Raw genomic sequence first — 17,492 nt, forward strand, 5'->3', positions numbered from 1 at the left:
ATCTGTGCCAGTAGGGCAGAGTTCATACGAAAAATATACAGAATATGGTCATTTTTAGCCAGATTAGGATATATAAAAAAAATTTACTCTTTGAGTCCCAGCTTTAAACACAAAACAGTTCTGTCAGAGGTCTTCAAACCTCCTGAGTATGTTAGAGTACATTACCCTAACGTATAAAAAAAATATTTACACCTCCATAAAGTACCAAAGAATTTTTTAAAATGCCTAGTAGCTCTCAGCGTGCAAAGTCAGCAGGAACTGATTATCCAGGATGTTCACTATTTGTAGAGACAGTCTTGAAATCAAGCATTCAGAAGCAGAGTGCAAAAGACTCAGGAATTATTTCAGTCCATTTCTTTTTGTTGTTGTTTTGTTTACGTCCTCATTTAAAGTTTTGTTGGCCCGTACTACAGCTTCCCTTTAAAAACACTTATCAAGGTAACATTCAGCTTAGTGCAAATGCAAAAATCTTCTAGGATCTGTAATCTTTTCGAACAGTGTGAGCCATCCAGTTCACTTTAGTAGTCCAACTTTCTCGGAGTGCTTCATCAAACTTTTGCTTAAATTGCTTTAGTGCTTCTTCTTCACTCTTCCCTAAAGCAAGAGAGTCCTAAGATGACAGGAAAACAAATGCTGTTAGGAATTTTAAAAACCATAGCTAAGGCCTTCTTCATCTTTCAACATAAACTGCATTCTGTTTTTTTTTCTGTTTTGACAGTTTTTCACGTATTATTCATTGAGCAATACATCAGTGGTACTTTTGGGGTTTACAGATAAAACTGAAGAAGAATTGAGCAAATAAATTTCACCTTTACAGGTCTACGCTTAGGCATGACACCCCTGAAATGACTACATTTAAGATGTAGGGATGCTGAACTCATCATCGAATGGCTGAAAGGAATGTATATTCTTAGTTTCCTTTCACCACTAGGACTGACTACAGACCTTGTTCCATAGAGCTGAAAAAGAAAGCTTTGAGAACTACGTGAAAACCTTGGGAGAAACGGGAAGCAATTAAACTGTATTCATCTTAGAACCAAAATTCACATACTGGAAAAATGCTGAGTCCTGCTGAGCTGTAAATCGTACTTTACCTTGAGATACTGGATGTCCTTGACAGAGGTTAGCTCTGGAAGCCCTGCAGTTAACATCAGTGCAAAGAGTGTAATAAAGAGGTTTCCATGTTTTCGCAGAATCAAGTATGCTTCTTCACAATACTGGCGGAACCTTCAAGTTTGACCACAAAGCACATGCAATGAAGACAACATATGAACTTACACAGCTGACAAATATACGTAACCATTTCCAAAAACTGTTATTTGCTCTAAGGCATTTACCGTAGGAACACAGTAACGGAGAGGGCAGAGATGTTTACAGAACCTCCAATGCATTCCCACAAAAATAGCCCATGCCTCTCCAGCAAGCCCTCAAAGCATTGGTACAAAAGATCAAAAGCTTTAAAAAACCCACTATTCTTCAGAAAGAGAAAAAAAAGCCAAAGGTAATGCCAGTGTCCCATTTCCCTGAGAATTTGTTAGGTGAAACGCCCTGATGAGCCGATATAGTAGACCTACAAACAAAAGCTCTATAGCAGACCCGCCAACCCAGCCTGTCTCTGTAAGGTAATTCCTTCCTGCAAACATATGTCAAAATTTAACCAACTGCCAGGTGCGGCATAAAGATGTGTGATGGCACACGGACACTTGAGAACTTGCTCGATGTCCCCAGATGTGCCACTGTCCAGCATCTAATCCATAAATTTCCACAGGAAATGAGATATACTTCAAAGAAGAAATTTTCTTCTAAGGCATTTTTCAAGTCAAAGTCGAATCCTACTGCCATTTAAAGTACTCCGTATTCCACAGCTCTTGCAATAGCACAGTCACTCAATAGCCCTATGGTTTTAAAAATGGAGCTACAGGTTGATTTCCTTATTCTCCATGAGAGACAGGGGTCACTGGCAGTTGTTTTCCATTCTTCCCAGACACATCATTACAACCATACATACAGCTTCTTTTATCCGAAGTAGCCATAAGATTTGTCAAGCCATACCCAAGTACTTAATTTCGTATCTCTGTCAATAAATTCTCCCTGTAGAAACTGATAGCAAAGTGAGACGAAAACATTCAGCATGTCCCTCCCGTCAATTGGTGAGAGTGATAGAAAAGGGAAAAAGAAAAACCTGCCTCAACAGGTAGGATCACAGAGAGTAGTTTTCCCTTGTCATGTGCTTTCATGTTCCATTGCAGCTCTTTAACTCAACATGGGAAGGGATATGCAAAAGCGCTGGATTATGAGCACGTGGCTCCACATGCCTAAGCCCCTGAGTAAGGCCAGGATTGATCAGCTCACTGAATGTGCACGGATGGACAGAAAGAGCAGAACGGAGCCTGTTTCTAAGGCCAGTGCTTCATCTAGTTTGAACAACACTCTGTGGAATCCCTCCCTACTGCCCAGTGCTGCTGAAGGTAAAAAAAAAGACAAGCCCAGAAGAATCTGCCATCTCCTGCTGGAGGAGGTAAAAAGGAACTGTATCTTTTCACTGCAGAGCTGCAGTTTCTGATGTATGAAGTCAGTTGGGTGTGTATATACGTTCCAGCTCAGGTAGGGAAGTAGATAGTATTGCAAACGCGTGTTAGCACACTTCCACGCAAGAACAAGTGAGAAGCCAAACCCTGATAAGTTCCTGGTGTGCTGGAAGTTATCACCAGAAATCATCTCAGTTACAAAAGGAAAAGATCAAAATAATACTCACCGACCAAATTTTTCAGTGTTCCCTGTTTTTCCTTGTTGAATAACATGAATGAAATCATAGGTGAGTATGAAAGGTACCCGTTCCCTTTTAATTCCAAACTTGGACTTGAAATTTCCAAGAATATGCCCAAAATCTATATGAAAGAGCTTAAAAAAAAAAAAAAAAAGGGGGGAAAGTTACTTTCTCCAGTGAAGTATTTAATTTCCCTAGAACCTCTACAGCATGCTGGTATCAAGAACAGTTAACTCATAATGCTACTCTCCCCAGCCCAGGGTTTCAATCCTTTGGGAGTATTTAGTTTTAAAATGTTTTAAGATTTATTTAAAGTCAGTGGTAACATCCATGGTCTTACGAGCGATTACTGCTACTAATCAGCATGCAAAAAATTATCGCAAGTTTAACCTTCTGATGTCTGCCAACAGACATCCTGTTGGTTAGACCAGAGAGAAAAATTGGCCCAAGAGGCTCAACATCATTGTAGCCAAGGGCTTTCTACATAAAGTCAGGAGCAAAGCCAGTAGAACTTCATCTCAAGGAACCTGTGACAGTTCCCATTTTAGAATCAAAGGGCAGTTCAGCTTTCTCCTGGTAGTTAGAAACTTAAAAGAATACTGCAAATGTCTATAAAACTCTTGCTGTTATAACCCTTGCTAGTTTTATAGGCAGAATAATTTAAACAAAAATCAGACAAGTTACAGTAGAAAGTAACAATTAAACAGAAAAATACATTTCTAAGAGTTTACCTAGGCTCTAGGTTGTGAGACTTACAGTCACAGCATTATGCTGGTACTGAGTTCCATATTGCAAATTTCTGCAGAGGTGGGCTGTGGAGACTGCTCAAAACTCCAACTCATGTATTTTTAAGGATGGTCTTCGCGAGATACTTTAAAATTACTTTGACTCAATGACACTGAACTATTAACAAGCCTTTTGGATGTTCTGAAAAAAATTCTACAGAACAGCCTCATTTGATATAGAGTTGCTTACGAAACAGACATTGGTCAGTCCTTCCACTAGTTTTACATTTCCTTTCTTTGAAGTTCTCAGTAAACAAAGCCATCAGTTCTAACAACGTGTGGATTGGATTTTATTGAGACACTAAAGAAATTAAAAGTTCAAGATAATTCTTGCACAACAGTGATACCGTAGTTATTCTGGCTACAGAAGAGATCTTTACCTGACCGTTTTTTCTGACCATGATATTGTCACTGTGTCTGTCACCAATCCCCAATACGTAAGTAGCTACACAGTAGCCAGCACACGACAGAGTAAATTCTTCAATGGCTCGATCCAAGTCATCTCTATAACCACAAAGACAAACAATATTAGTGCATGCTACTGGTAATTCATGTCATGCCTTGACCTCAAAACGGATTTTTCCTTGTTTAAACCAGAAGCCCATTAGGAAAATTAGTAAAGCTGAACTTATTTGAGAGAAAAGACTGTAAAAAGTAGCCATGGAGAATAGGAGAAACGCTAACATTATGAAAGGCAACAAGATCAAGACTTGAAACCCATGTAGTTTTCTTGGGTTTGTTTTGCCAATGCCAGTGTAACTTACTCAACAATACGCAGTCAAAATGCTGCAAATGCCATAATTTCAGCTGGATCGTTGTTCAAATTTTAATGGCACCATGAATCTGAGCCAGAATTTGACATACTAGAAAAGCAAGTAGGAACAAACCTTCCAGAGGAGCCACACATTCCTCAATCTTGAAACACAAACTTACAGGAATTTTGTATCTTACACTATAAATGAGAAAATAACTGTAGAAATTACCCTAAATTGTATTCCTTCAGCCAGTTTAAGAGAGCATCTTTGTTGAAGGCGGCAGCAGCAGCAACATTGCTACTATTTAACTGAATGTCAGCAATGGTTTCTGAGCTAGAAACAGCCTCGATAAGGCCAGAGTGATCTCCAGTTGCTAAACAGCCATATGGCAGTATTCTGAAACAAAACACAGATACACATCAAAAACAAAAACAGTAAGACTTTTTCTTCAGTCTACCAATATTTTGAGCGGGGGGAATACTCATGCTAACTTGAACATTAAACTCTCCAAGGTTAACATACAGATATTGATTGCAAAGTTAAAATACCAGCAGTACATTTAAAACATTATTTTTTCCTATTACATACATATTTGTAAAAGAAGAAATTATAAGCAACCCTAATTTTTCCCTTTTACTAGGGAACACAGTTACTTGTAATTTTACTGGAGAAACCATAGAGGGAGCCCTTTGTTTTCCTTTCTTAATTTACTGGCTAAACAGACCGTAAAGTTACACTCATGTTCACTGTAGACTAAATTATTTGTGTAAATGGAAAAGGATCTTATCTTTTTTTCCTTTTCTTCTTATTTGAACCTAAAATGATAGAAATCCTTTTAAATACAAACATAAAATAATGTTTTCCAATTCTTACTCCTTTTAAGCATAGAAACCTAATAAAAAACAGGTATACATCTTTTAACTCACCTGACATATGAGAATATTCTTAAGCATTCATATACTATGTCTAGTAAAAATATCTACAACAATATCATTGCATTAAAATAAGACATAGTGAAAGATATGAACCAAGGAGAGATGTGTCTAAACAGAGAAGCGTATTTTTCCAAAACATTTCCTCACTCCAGATGCTTAAAATGCTAAATGGAATGACAACTTAGATGGGAGCTCAATGTATGCAATGGAAACTTAAAGCAAACTCTTCAAAGGCATTGCATCACACATTGAGGTGTGCTAGGCATCAAAGGTCAAGGATATTACCTCAACTCTGGTCATGGATCCATGTATAAAAGAATGGATGCCCATGCAAATCTAACTGCAGTACACAAGCTATAGTACTGGCACTCGCCAACTTACAAAGCTGTATAAAAAATTGCGGGACATATTAAAATTTGTGTGTGTGTGTGTGTATATATATGTATATAAAGAAAAAGCACTTCTGGTGGACTTGTCATCAGTATTTATATATAAAACAGATATTAAGTTTGATTTCTACAAAGCAGAACCACATCTCTTAACTGACATGCCTATTATCCCAAGCCATAGAAGAAAAAGAAATAAAATTCCAGATGAAATTAATTGGAACTTTTTTAAGAAAACTGAACAGTTCCTCTACCTCAGTGATAACACACAACTGAGCAGCACAAGTAGCAATAACTAACTATACGCTGTGTTTCTTCTCTGCTGGCAACAAAGCAAACTGAAAACCAGATTCAACAGGGTATTTAGAGAACACTCAACTTCAAAACAAAAAAAGAGAAAGTGCAGATTTGGAACCTTCTTCCCATAATCTATTTCCCAATTAAAAATCCCAACTCTCTAGACCAGAGGGTCCTCACAACGAACAGAAGGGTGTCTGTAATCACCAAACACCAGCGTTCATGATACAAGGAAGCACTGCCCATCCTTATCACGACACGACAAACGTAAGCCAAATATTGCCAGGTTAAAGTGCACGCTGGCCTTCTTCCATGGCACTTCAACCCGCCCTACTTGTAGCTTAACTGGGCACATGTCCAACAACTTCCCCTTCAAAAGCAAGCAATGATGAAAGCCTTCATCCCCTTGAGGACTGTGTGCTTACAACTGGAGGAAAAAACATCCTTGTCAGAGAGACAGTTTGACAGGAGTCAAGTTAGGGACAAATCCTCTGGGCCCTTTCCATCTCATCCTGGTCCTTCTGACTTCAACATCTGTCAGCAGGATATGCTCCTTGCTTTTTTAATGACAGTAAAGACCACAGACAGATCAAATCAAGAATCCTTGCCAGGCAGAAAATCTTCACTTCATTCAATACTGTTCTTTATTTCAAGAGTTTAATTCTCCAAAGCAGTTATACCTTTCAAAATACAACACCAAGTTCTGGTAATTGATCAACACATTCTCTGCATCTTCAGGTCCAATGGTTTAAAAATAATGATATTCTTTAGACTTGTAACATACACGTTTTTCAGTACATTTGTGAACTCTGATTTCATTCATGCACAGCCGCTTAGCATCAGACTTCACCCATGTTAAGGGAGATGAAAATGAAAACTCACTAGAAATAGGCAGTGAAATGAAAAACTAGTTTGGAGAACTCCCTCTATCTGTCCAAAAAGTAACGAAGTACTAAACACTTTTATGACAATTTACTACAGCAAAGATCACTGAACATAGATCAAACTCCTCAAACTTAGGATTTTCTGTTGCTTTGCTACTTCACTAATTTCTCCCTTAACACAATTTCAATGCTATAGTATAGGTAAAGCAGCGGAAATACTTTCTGATGCAAGGATTACTCTCCTACAAGGTGCAACACTGCAGACCCCAGGGCATGCTTGGGAAGACAGATGTTATGCTCCTCTGCTGTGGCAGGTATTCGTAATATTTAAACATTCCTCACAGAAATAACAGAAAGTTATGTAATCTACTATGAGTGTGTCCATACATGACTTCAGACATAGAATTTTTGAAAGCAAAATGATTTGACTTGAAGAGTTGTAACTTTTCAGGGAGTTTGAACCTCTGAAGGTCTCATTTTGCCACTCTGCAGATGCAGCCTCATCGGAATGCCATTTTAACTTAGTAAGTTTGTTTCATAACTGCCCATCTTTAAAGTACAAGAAACAACTAGAGACAAACCACAGAAGGAACTGAGCAAGTCTGGCTACACATACTTACTAATGTCTTAGGCCAACTGTTTCCTGCTCCATTTTCAGGTAACAGTCTTTCTTAGAAAAGAATATGCTTTTTGGGTTTTCTCATTTCTCTCTGACACTCGACTGACTGACGTCTAAGGCAGACTGAGTCAGACTTCTCTAAATGACAGAGCAGTGTTCATCTGGGGTGAGGGGCTTTGCTGTCTAATGGTTGGGACTGTTCTGAGAAGCAGATGCAATTTAGACCTGAAGTTTTATTCAGCTGTACGCTCCGTCCCTCCAGTGATAGCCCAGGGTAAAGGACCTACTGGAGCACACTGTTGCACCCTACTGCATATGCATATTTCCTTTTCTGGTACAAACCCTGGTCTTGTGCTGGTATTTAATCAGAATGTACACAAGGGAACCTAGACAACAAAACACACCATGTGTGAAGGAGGCCAGTTTACCCATGAGACAAATTAGCTGACAGTTAAACAAACAAACAAAACTTCCTCCTTCTTCAACTCTAGAGTTCTCAAAACCAATATATTTTTGGTGTTCCGCTCCAGAGCCGAGAAATCCCACTGGGAATATCGTGCTTGCTTTAGACAGACTAGACTAAGATTTCATTTTAAATTGCTACTAAATAACTGACTGTGGATTGCAGTGCAATTATAAGGAAATTGATCCTATCCTGAACTCCTCGACTGCAGCACATTGGCTGCCATTTGATCCGTGCTTCCTAGAAGCTGTACAATTTGCTTGTGGTGAGATATCATTGATTGGAAGAGAGAGGCAAACAGCAAGTGCTGCTGCACTTATACTGGTGAAACAAGTGAGAAGACCTGCTTTTACTTGAATGGAGTTATCAGACTTTCCTCAGTGGAAAAAAGTTGAAAAGCACAAAAATCCATTTTGCATCCACAAAAGGAAAAAGGGAAGCAACAGCTTCAGGGAAATCAAAGCCTCCAAGGATGATACAGAGCAAGAAAGAAACACTCCACTCATCGGTATGGTTGTATGAAGTTGTATTTTTCAGGAAAGCACATCTATTTGACACTAGTTTTTCACCTGACACCATGCCTCTTACCCAAGCAAAAAGCAGCAAGCCAACAAGTCCCAACTCATGAACAAGGCAACAGAACTCACACCCACTGCTGTTAATTCATAGATTTTGGAGCTGACTCTTCTTGAGAGGCATGTAGACTATAAACATGGAGATCACACCATCTTACCCTCTTAGCAGCGTCCTAACGCTCCAGGCATTCAGGGTGCTGTTTTGTCCAATTCTGTTTTCAGTTGAGGCCGTTTCAGAGCCTGCCCTTGGCAGCTGCCTGGTTAATCTGTCTTTGATAGACATAGAATTGTAACCCTGCCTCAATCCCAGAATTTCATTTTATAATCATAACTACGAGAGGATGAATGGAAGGAAGATGCTCCCAGTTAAGTAAATAAATTTAAGGGGCCAATTATAGAACTTCAATTCTCACTAGGCATTTCCCCTTTCTACTTTTTTTTTTTTCTTCTGAGAGTTTTAAGAAAAATCTTGGACATCAGAGCCACTTTTTTGGTTTTCCTTTGTTGAGTTTAAAAAAATGCCTTAGTCAGGAAAAGCGCATTTGACGACAATTAATCACTATTCCTGTTTGCTAGGCACAGTGTGTGGCCCAGGCTGGAACCACAAACTAAGCTTCTGGAAAGGCAGCAACCGAGGAATGCCCCATCTGGGATTCCACAGCTGCCAGAGGTTGTCCTTGCCCCTAAACGCTGGATCAGTCTTCTCACAGTCTATTTATAATGACATAAATTATCTGAAGTTTCCTCAAATCAGTGTTCAACTTAACACACACTCGGCCACCTCATTGCAAACATACGCTTTCCAGAAACAATTTATTATTCACATTCCTTTATTATTCACATTCCTCCCTTATGCCATACTTTACTCAAAGGGATCTTTCCGTAAGCAGCATAAATAACAAGCTTATAATTTTACTTATCTATGTGGGTTGATGTTATGTGCCTTACGAAGCTCTTGCTATTATGCTTGAACCACAAAAAATTTGAAATTAGCTCAAAGAATCTAAATGAAGTAGTTCAAGTACTTCTAGCCATATAAACAAGACTTAAAAATTAAACGCACAGGATTACAGCTCTTTCACAGGCATACAAAATTGAATTTATAGACTCCAAATGGTTTATAATAATGTGACACTCAGTATGTTCTTTAGAACTATTTTTCTAAAAAGAAATTAGAATTTGAGAATTGTAATAGGTAAAACTGGTGCATAGATTTGGCTGGAAAAGCTCCCCATGTACTAGAGGGCTGTCTGATAGCAGTGAACAATGCCTGATACTATTTCTCTTTGGAATAGTCCAATATCCCTACAAAGAAGTCATGCTTACCTCAGCAAGCATATGAAGGCAGGAAAGCTGCTTTGCAAGAGGCTTTGGAAGATACAACAATATTTCTGGTCTGAAAAATGTTTTCTGAGATCCAAACAGTGTTTTATCAATAAAAGAGTGCAAAGCCTGACTTCAGAATGTACGTTGAGGATGTTCACAATGACTGTAAGTCTCGGTGTAAACAGCGGTAAGAGGACTGCTCACAGGAGGAAGAAAAAGTGGCTACTACAAAAAATAGTTGATTGCATTGCTACTTACACAACTGATCAAAAAGTGACTAGCTTACATGGGAGGAGATATCGCCCTAGAGACTTGACTACTGAACTAATAAACAAACCAAAATCCCACAACCCTCCTCATCATTCTGAAATAAGTTTCTCCAAATGCTGGAAACTCCTGTACTCAGGGTATCTTGGAAAGGTTTATTCATTTTGAGAGAAGCAGCAGAGCAAATGAGAAGATTCTTCTCAAGCGGAGTATTTCTGCCTTAACAGAATACTTAAATGACGAGTATTCCTTTCTACTGTAAGTTTACAACCTCACAAAACCTGCCCAAAGGAAGCAGAAACGGAAGCTTTAGCATGAAATACAGGCAAGTTCAATACCATAAAAACCTCTTTAGTACTTTAGTACAAATGCACCAGGACATTATGCTTTTTCTCCACTGAGTTTATAATGCCTGGGTTAGAACTTATACAATGAAATGGCATTGAAAAGTGAAATTTTAAGGAAGCTGCAACGTATCTTTTTCCCAATATAGTAGTGGCTCTAAATGTATCACCTTTCCTGTCAACCTCATCTTACTATAGAATCTTGTCTTACTCTTGAATGACTATCCACATTTACCATGATTCAAAAATACAACTCAAAACACGCAGTAACCGAGATTAGCAGGTGGTAAGCATAAAACAGATGGAAGTACTTTTTCTTACATACATACTTAAATAATAAAAGTCTTTCACCACAGGATACTGACAAGGCTAAGAATATAAAAATTCCTGTACAGATGCCAGTGATAACCCACTTGTCATCAGCCTCCAGGCAGAGTATGTAGTTGTCCACCCACTCAGACTGTAACAGCTGAATTTAAGAGGCAAGACTGTTATGGGAGTCAGACTTAAAAGCCGTGTTAAAGTCAAGGTAAGTGTTCTGGGTTTGGCTGGGACAGAGTTAACATTTTCACAAAAAGCTGAGAGGAGACACAGCCAGGCAGTTGACCCAGACCAGCCCGCGGGCTATTGGATACCATGTGATGTCATGGTCAGAGTACATATTGGGGGAGCAGCCGGGGAGGGGCGTTTGCATCACGGGTCTCGCAGGTTCCAATGGGCTGAGTGCCGGGTTCCACATGGTGAGCAGTTGCAGGCACTCGTTTTGTATTGTTCTTGTACTAGTACTATTGTAGTTATTACCCCTTCTTGTTTTTCTTGTACTGTTCTATTGAATTGTCCTTATCCCAACCCACCAGTTTTGTCCTTTTCTCCCAATTTTCTTCTCCCATCCCATTGAGGGTGAGGAGTGAGCGAGCAGCTGTGTGGTAGCTTAGCTGCCAGCTAGGCTAAACCACGACAGTAAGGACATCCACTACTCTTTTTCCCTTCCTCAAAGAATGCAATTGGATTAGCCAGGCATGGATTACCCCTGGTAAATCCATAACGACTGTTCCAAATCATCACAGTTTTCATTGTGCAGCAGCACTCCTAGAAGAGAAGCACAAGCGACTAACTTGTCCTCTCCCAAGACCTTCATGAAGCCTGTTGTAATTACTAAAAGATGGACATTTCTCTTAAATTTTGTAGGAAATAGATCACAAGTATAAAATTTATTTGGACAGTAATACATTCATTTGTGACCATGGCAGCATAAACCATACATGTCCTTAAGAAATAAGACCAGGAGAAATAAGAAAATGTTAAGAAGAACAACCTGTATTTGTGTGTTCCACAATTCTGGTAATTCTCAACCAGATAGTGAAATAGCCTGTTCCCCTAGGCTACAGCAACTGAAACCTTTGGGCATTGATACAGATGTTTGGAAAGAAGACAGCAGGGAAGGTGTTTAAAAAACAGGAAAGCTTTATTGCTAAAAGTGGATGCTCCATTCAAATAAACTAGCCCTCAAGATATCCTTACCGGAGATCCAGTCCAGCTTCTTTCCAAAGTATGTCCATCAAACGCAACATCTGGAGCGTCAACATGTCCTGTCGGAGATCTGTAACGAGAGGTTGAAACTGCTACTTCAATCTCTCAGCGTGTTTTAGATAAACTTTCTAATGTTTATAAGGCCTTCAGAAAGAGGTATCTAAAAATACTCATCAAGCCTAAAGTTTAAAGATTAACCATAATTTTAACATCATGACTGGTAATGTCTGTACTTGAAACCCAGTCAGAAGAAGATGGTTAATTTGTTTACCAATATTAGAATAAGTCACATTTATATTATGGCAATACAGCGCAACACAGCTTAAGTGCAAGTGCAGGAATGAAGAAGGAAAAAGAAAAATTTAGGATTTCTAGTATTGCTCACCATCACCATTTTTAAAGATGATCCCTACAAGATCTCCTCCAAACATTTTATTGTTGTATACTATCCACAGAGGCTTCATTTTAGAATCCATGTATCTACACTTCTCAACACTAGAAGAAAATATAGCAAAAGCTTTAGTCAAATAAGAATAATTCATCTGAAAAGATCTAAAGATTGTTCAAAACACAACAGAACACGTAGACTTCCAGTCTGGAAGTACTTATTGTTATCTCTGCTCTCATTTTGCTGCTATGCTATGAGCGCTTCCCAAGTTACGAACGTATCCATTATAGATGGAATGTATTAGATACTGTGACTGGCATACACATATCTAATGCTTGAATTAAGCACCTGCATTTTCAGAGAAAATCGTTTTCTTTGTAATCTTTCCAATCAATTTTTGGACTTTACATTTAAGTGCTGTTAAAAGTTTTAATGGCTTTTGTACTTACTGTCATAAACATAAGCCAGGAATGCACTTTTAGGCTTGTATTTAAATATATTTAGCTATAGTAATGCATTGACTGAGACAGCACGAAGTTTCATGCTGGATCACAAAAATTTCACTTCACTGATATCTTAACTTCAGTTAAGTAACTTCTCAACAGACCTCTCACTACACAAAACGTTCTCTATGATGGCCTATCTGCGAACAATATAGCCAAAGGAAGCTAAAGCATGCACGTGTTTCTGCTTTACTGTTTCTACAAAAGCTACAGTGAAATTTTATTCACTCATTTTTAACTTACTGTAGTTCTGAAAGTATAACAGAAGGATTCAGAGGAGACTGGAGGTCAGAAAGTGCTTCTCTGTAAGAGTTTTGTTTCAAACACGTATGCATTGCATCTTTTCCTTTTGCTTTACTTTGCTTCATGGCATTTAACTTAATTAGACTATTTAAAGTCTTCATTTTATTAAGGGCTTCCACCTGAAAGAGATATTTTATCTTTAAAAGTTATTGCTCTGATTTTACACATAATACAATGCAAAATCCCATTTCAAAACAAAACAAAGTATTAAATAATTCTACAACTTTAAAAAATGTAAATAATAGATGGCAATTAAGGTGGCATTCCCAAAAAAACATGGGAACAGCCTTTTCTAGGTCACTCATGTCCCAGAAATCCGTTTTCCTGAGTACCAAAAAACATCAATGGGATGAAAGCTCCTAAGCTTCAAGTCACTTTTTGAAGCATGACAACATTTCTAAACCAGTAAATGACTGTTTGATACATTTAAACAAATTCCTTCTTCAAAATACTGTTTCGTCCACTAATTCCAAGCAGCACATAACACAGGTGCCTCTATCCACTGAAGTCAACAGAAACATTGAGCATTTCCTATCTCTGACAAAACCAAGCATTACTTGAGATAAGCTAAGGATGCAGATACGTCATCGTACACAGTTAGTTGCAGACAATACGATACGGCCTTACGACTACTTGCAGACAATTTTCACATACATTACTACATGTACTTAACTTTTACAGAGCAGAGTCTTAAATGTTTGTTCATTAAAATCCTGATAAAGTTAGGCATAAGGTGAACACTCTAATCAGTTAAGGTGTTCCAAATCATAATATCCCATCTAAGCGACATTGTAACCTTAAAAATGTGTAAAAAGGTAAGGCAATTATTTGCAATCAATACAGGTGGGTTTAACTTTTTTTTCCCCCTTTTGTTTTGGAAAGTTTTCTACTGGTGCATTATTTCTAAGAAAACAAGTAAACTAGCGATGTAAACGTAACACCAACAGAGAAAAGCCCTCCAGTAACAAACCTAAATAGCACGTACAGCAAATGTAATTTCTACATTGCATCTACATCTAAGCAACTTGTTCGTCGAATATAAAATAGTTGTTGTAACAATCAGCTGTGTTTGCACTAGCCACAGTTAACATGCTCGGAAATACACACACTCTCTACCAAACAGCATCGATTTAACAATTACAAAAGTTTATTTCTATACCAGGAAACTTCAGTCTATCGTACAAGGTGCTGAGTCAAAACTTACCACTTGCACAGCCAGACCGAACCCTGCCAGGCAGGATGCTGTGGAAATTGTATGCAGTCTGATTACAGAAGTGCGGCAAGGGAGACCTGCCAGGTCAGCCATCTGTCAAAACCAAGAGCGCTCTGCCTTTCCACTATTCTAGGAGCTGTACAAACACCAGCGACAAGGGAACAAAATGGAACCTGTGCTGTACAAACAGGAACTTTTTGAAGTATTTCTACTTTGAATTTCTTCCGTGTTTGCACAGTTGGGAATTTTTTTGCCCCTTCTTTGATTGTACTGACATTTGTTTCCTGTGAAGTGCACAAAAACTTTACTGACCTTAGGTCTATTGCTTAGAACATTTCATCACCTAATCTTTTTATGAGTTTGATAATACTAACAAGCATACATGTGTAAGAGATGGTCTTTTGAACGGCCTGTGAACTGCAGTAATAAAGAGCACAACAGTACATTCCTGTTCTATATGCCTCTCAAGGCAGTTTCAACATAGACAGTATCAAAACCGATAGAAATGACACTCACCAGATAAGTATCTACTGAGTCAGTCTTTGTGGTCTGATACAGCAAATACATTAATTCCAGAGAGAGATCATTTTTCAAAGATTTTTATGGCTGCAATCTAAATTAACTTGCTAAAACTGCATTAGAGACTTCAAACATGATTTGTGAGTGCCTATTAAATGATCTGCTGACACACTTCGTGTACTTAAAAGCAAACCTCTCATACTTATTAGGGTATTTAAAAGCAAACTTAACTCTCTGGTTTGGTTTTGGTTGGGTTTTGTTTGTAAACAGCACATCTGCATTAACACTGAGTATTTTGTTTACTTCAACACCTGTATTTTCAGGGAGTATGACATTATACTACAACTTCAGGGGTTTTTGCATCACCTTTTAACACAAGCCAAAGCTGCAGGAAGTCATCTAGATAAAGTTTAGCTAGAAAGGTAATAGTTTCTATCAAACAAGCTACCCTTACTGGGGCAAAAAAGGTCACAAGTTTCAAGTGCACAGAAATCCTTCTTCAGTTAATAATCCAGACAGTCTACTGCTCTATCCAGAATATATGCACACTGCTGAAAGTATCTCCGCATCTCTGAACACTACAAAAACCCGTCTCCACCTCTGAGGCCCCAGAGCACTAGCTGCTTTCTGTGCCCGGGAGGACTGCTCCGTCATCCACCTATTTAAACCTTTTGTTCTGTCTCACCCATGCTTCCTTCTCTTCTCCACTCTCCAACAGATGGACTTTATCAAGGTAAACGATATGCCCCATCGGAGTAATGGAATAAGTAGCTGATTTACAAGCTAGGATAAGTCAAGATTTAAAGGAGAAGGGAAGTCTATACCTGTTTGGCAAGCACTTTCATATGAGCAACACTTCCTCGGCAGTAAGCTTCAAGTATCAAACCGAACTGTACTGAAACAGCAGGTATGTGAACCTCTGACCTATATTAAAAAAAAAAAAAAAAAGAGATTCTCATCAGACCACAGCATTTACAGATCTTGAAGTCATTAAAATAAAAATAAAATTAAAAAAAAAACCAAACAAACCAAACCGACAAAAACCACCAAAACACTTCATGGTCATGTAGATAGAACAAAAAGGCAGAGTTTTTTTAGAAATAACAGAACACTTATGTGCTGAAGAGTATGAGGACTGGCTGGTTTCAATGCATGCCACTTGTTCCAAGGTCTAGCACTGTTCTGGAGACTGTAATGTTAAGAGGTAGTGATTGGATATTTGTTTTCAGGAACTTGCTTTATTCAAGAGAGTAGTACTGATAAGTCATAGAAGATGACATAGACATCAGGGCTGACATTAAACCACATGTTCCCAAATATTTGTACGGCAGAAGCTAAAATTTGCCTTAGCGGGAACACTGAAAGATTCAAACTACTGAACCTTATACCAGAGCCAATTATCCTCCCAAACATCTTCGGGTAGTACTTTTTATTGAGAAATACTAAAATAAATTGAAGACAGAATCAACCTACAGTCCATTCTGCAAGGTTTCTACCATTCATAGAACTGGTCACCAAAAGTAGCAACGACACATGGAACTGCTTTTATTTTCTGTTAGACTCTCAACAATAATATATATTTTTCCCAAATGTGAGGTATAAATATTGTACTTTCACTGCACATACAGCCAAAACAAACACTAAGGTTATACACAAACCTAACTTATCAGATAGAGCTGAATGCAGTTGGAGTGCTTTCATCAAACACTAGATTACAAACCACTGTAATACATTTTTAATTATAGGCTTGCTCTGATCTAGAAATGTCAAAGGTAAAGAAACATAAAGAAGACTTGTAGGGGACTCCAATAACAGCACCTTTAGAAAAATCCCCAAGAAATTATATTTGAAAGTCTAATCAGGCTCAATAGTTTCAGAAAGATGTAAGGGAAAAACTCCTACCTTAGATGCCAAAACAGCATCTGTCCTATTCTCCTGTTAGCGAGTGCTCTCTCTAATAGAAATCTGGAGAGTGCACAATCAAGAAAAGGTTCATATTTCAGGACTTGCACAAGTTGAAGAAGATACTGAGAGAGCTCTTCATCACTAGAATAAAGTACAAAAAGCAGTTAGTAACAGAATAACTAGATTAACTATATTGCAGAAATTCAGATGCATATGACAAATCCAACGATGACAGATTTGTTTCAATAGCAAGCGTCTCCCAGTTTTTCAGGCGCATGGAGGACAGTAATACACAAGCTAGTGCAATTCCCAGATTGATGAATCCATCAGTAAGTTATACCTCTATCAGAGTCTTAAGGCTCTCAAACCTGTAAGTAAAAACCTGGTATTCTGTCATGGGCCTTTACAAGATCAAGATCTCAGCCTGAGTGCTAGGTTAAGTATCCGGGAGATTAATTATTTGAAATTGTTTCAGACTGGACGTTGGCTCCCTTTGACCACTCAACCTCTGACTGAGGAGCTGGACCTGTGGAACCTCAAAAAGAACCACTGTAACCTACGGTTAGCTGCAGTGGGCATGGACAAGAACTGAGAATAATTGCACATACCTACCAAAGTCGCTCAGCTAAAAAACAACAGGGAGAAGAGTATTCATTCCACTGAAAGCAATTCAATTAACGTGTCTTTAAAAGTTACTACCTGTCAGTTAATAGGTGCTAATTTATTAA

At 38.4% G+C, this 17,492-nt stretch overlaps 1 protein-coding gene across 2 annotated transcripts in view; it reads right to left on the bottom strand.

Annotated features, from left to right (window-relative positions):
- Nucleotides 1-460: 460 nt before the first annotated feature.
- Nucleotides 461-17,492, bottom strand: part of PIK3CB (phosphatidylinositol-4,5-bisphosphate 3-kinase catalytic subunit beta) — a 42,630-nt gene continuing 25,598 nt past the window's right edge. Inside the window, exons 13-23 of one of the 2 annotated variants that reach the window (XM_086618209.1) lie at nt 16,762-16,905; nt 15,684-15,783; nt 14,332-14,433; nt 13,068-13,246; nt 12,319-12,428; nt 11,925-12,003; nt 4,536-4,703; nt 3,933-4,056; nt 2,756-2,901; nt 1,095-1,227; nt 461-610 (exon numbers count right to left, since the gene is read on the bottom strand). In XM_086618209.1, the coding sequence (XP_086474335.1) occupies nt 473-610; nt 1,095-1,227; nt 2,756-2,901; nt 3,933-4,056; nt 4,536-4,703; nt 11,925-12,003; nt 12,319-12,428; nt 13,068-13,246; nt 14,332-14,433; nt 15,684-15,783; nt 16,762-16,905 (1,423 nt within the window). In that variant the 3' untranslated portion in view covers nt 461-472. The remainder of the gene's footprint in view (nt 611-1,094; nt 1,228-2,755; nt 2,902-3,932; nt 4,057-4,535; nt 4,704-11,924; nt 12,004-12,318; nt 12,429-13,067; nt 13,247-14,331; nt 14,434-15,683; nt 15,784-16,761; nt 16,906-17,492) is intronic. The other variant, XM_009982859.2, reaches the window with a different exon arrangement.

The sequence above is a fragment of the Tauraco erythrolophus genome, chromosome 11 (genome assembly GCF_009769465.1).
Source record: "Tauraco erythrolophus isolate bTauEry1 chromosome 11, bTauEry1.pri, whole genome shotgun sequence".
Lineage (NCBI taxonomy): Eukaryota > Metazoa > Chordata > Aves > Musophagiformes > Musophagidae > Tauraco > Tauraco erythrolophus.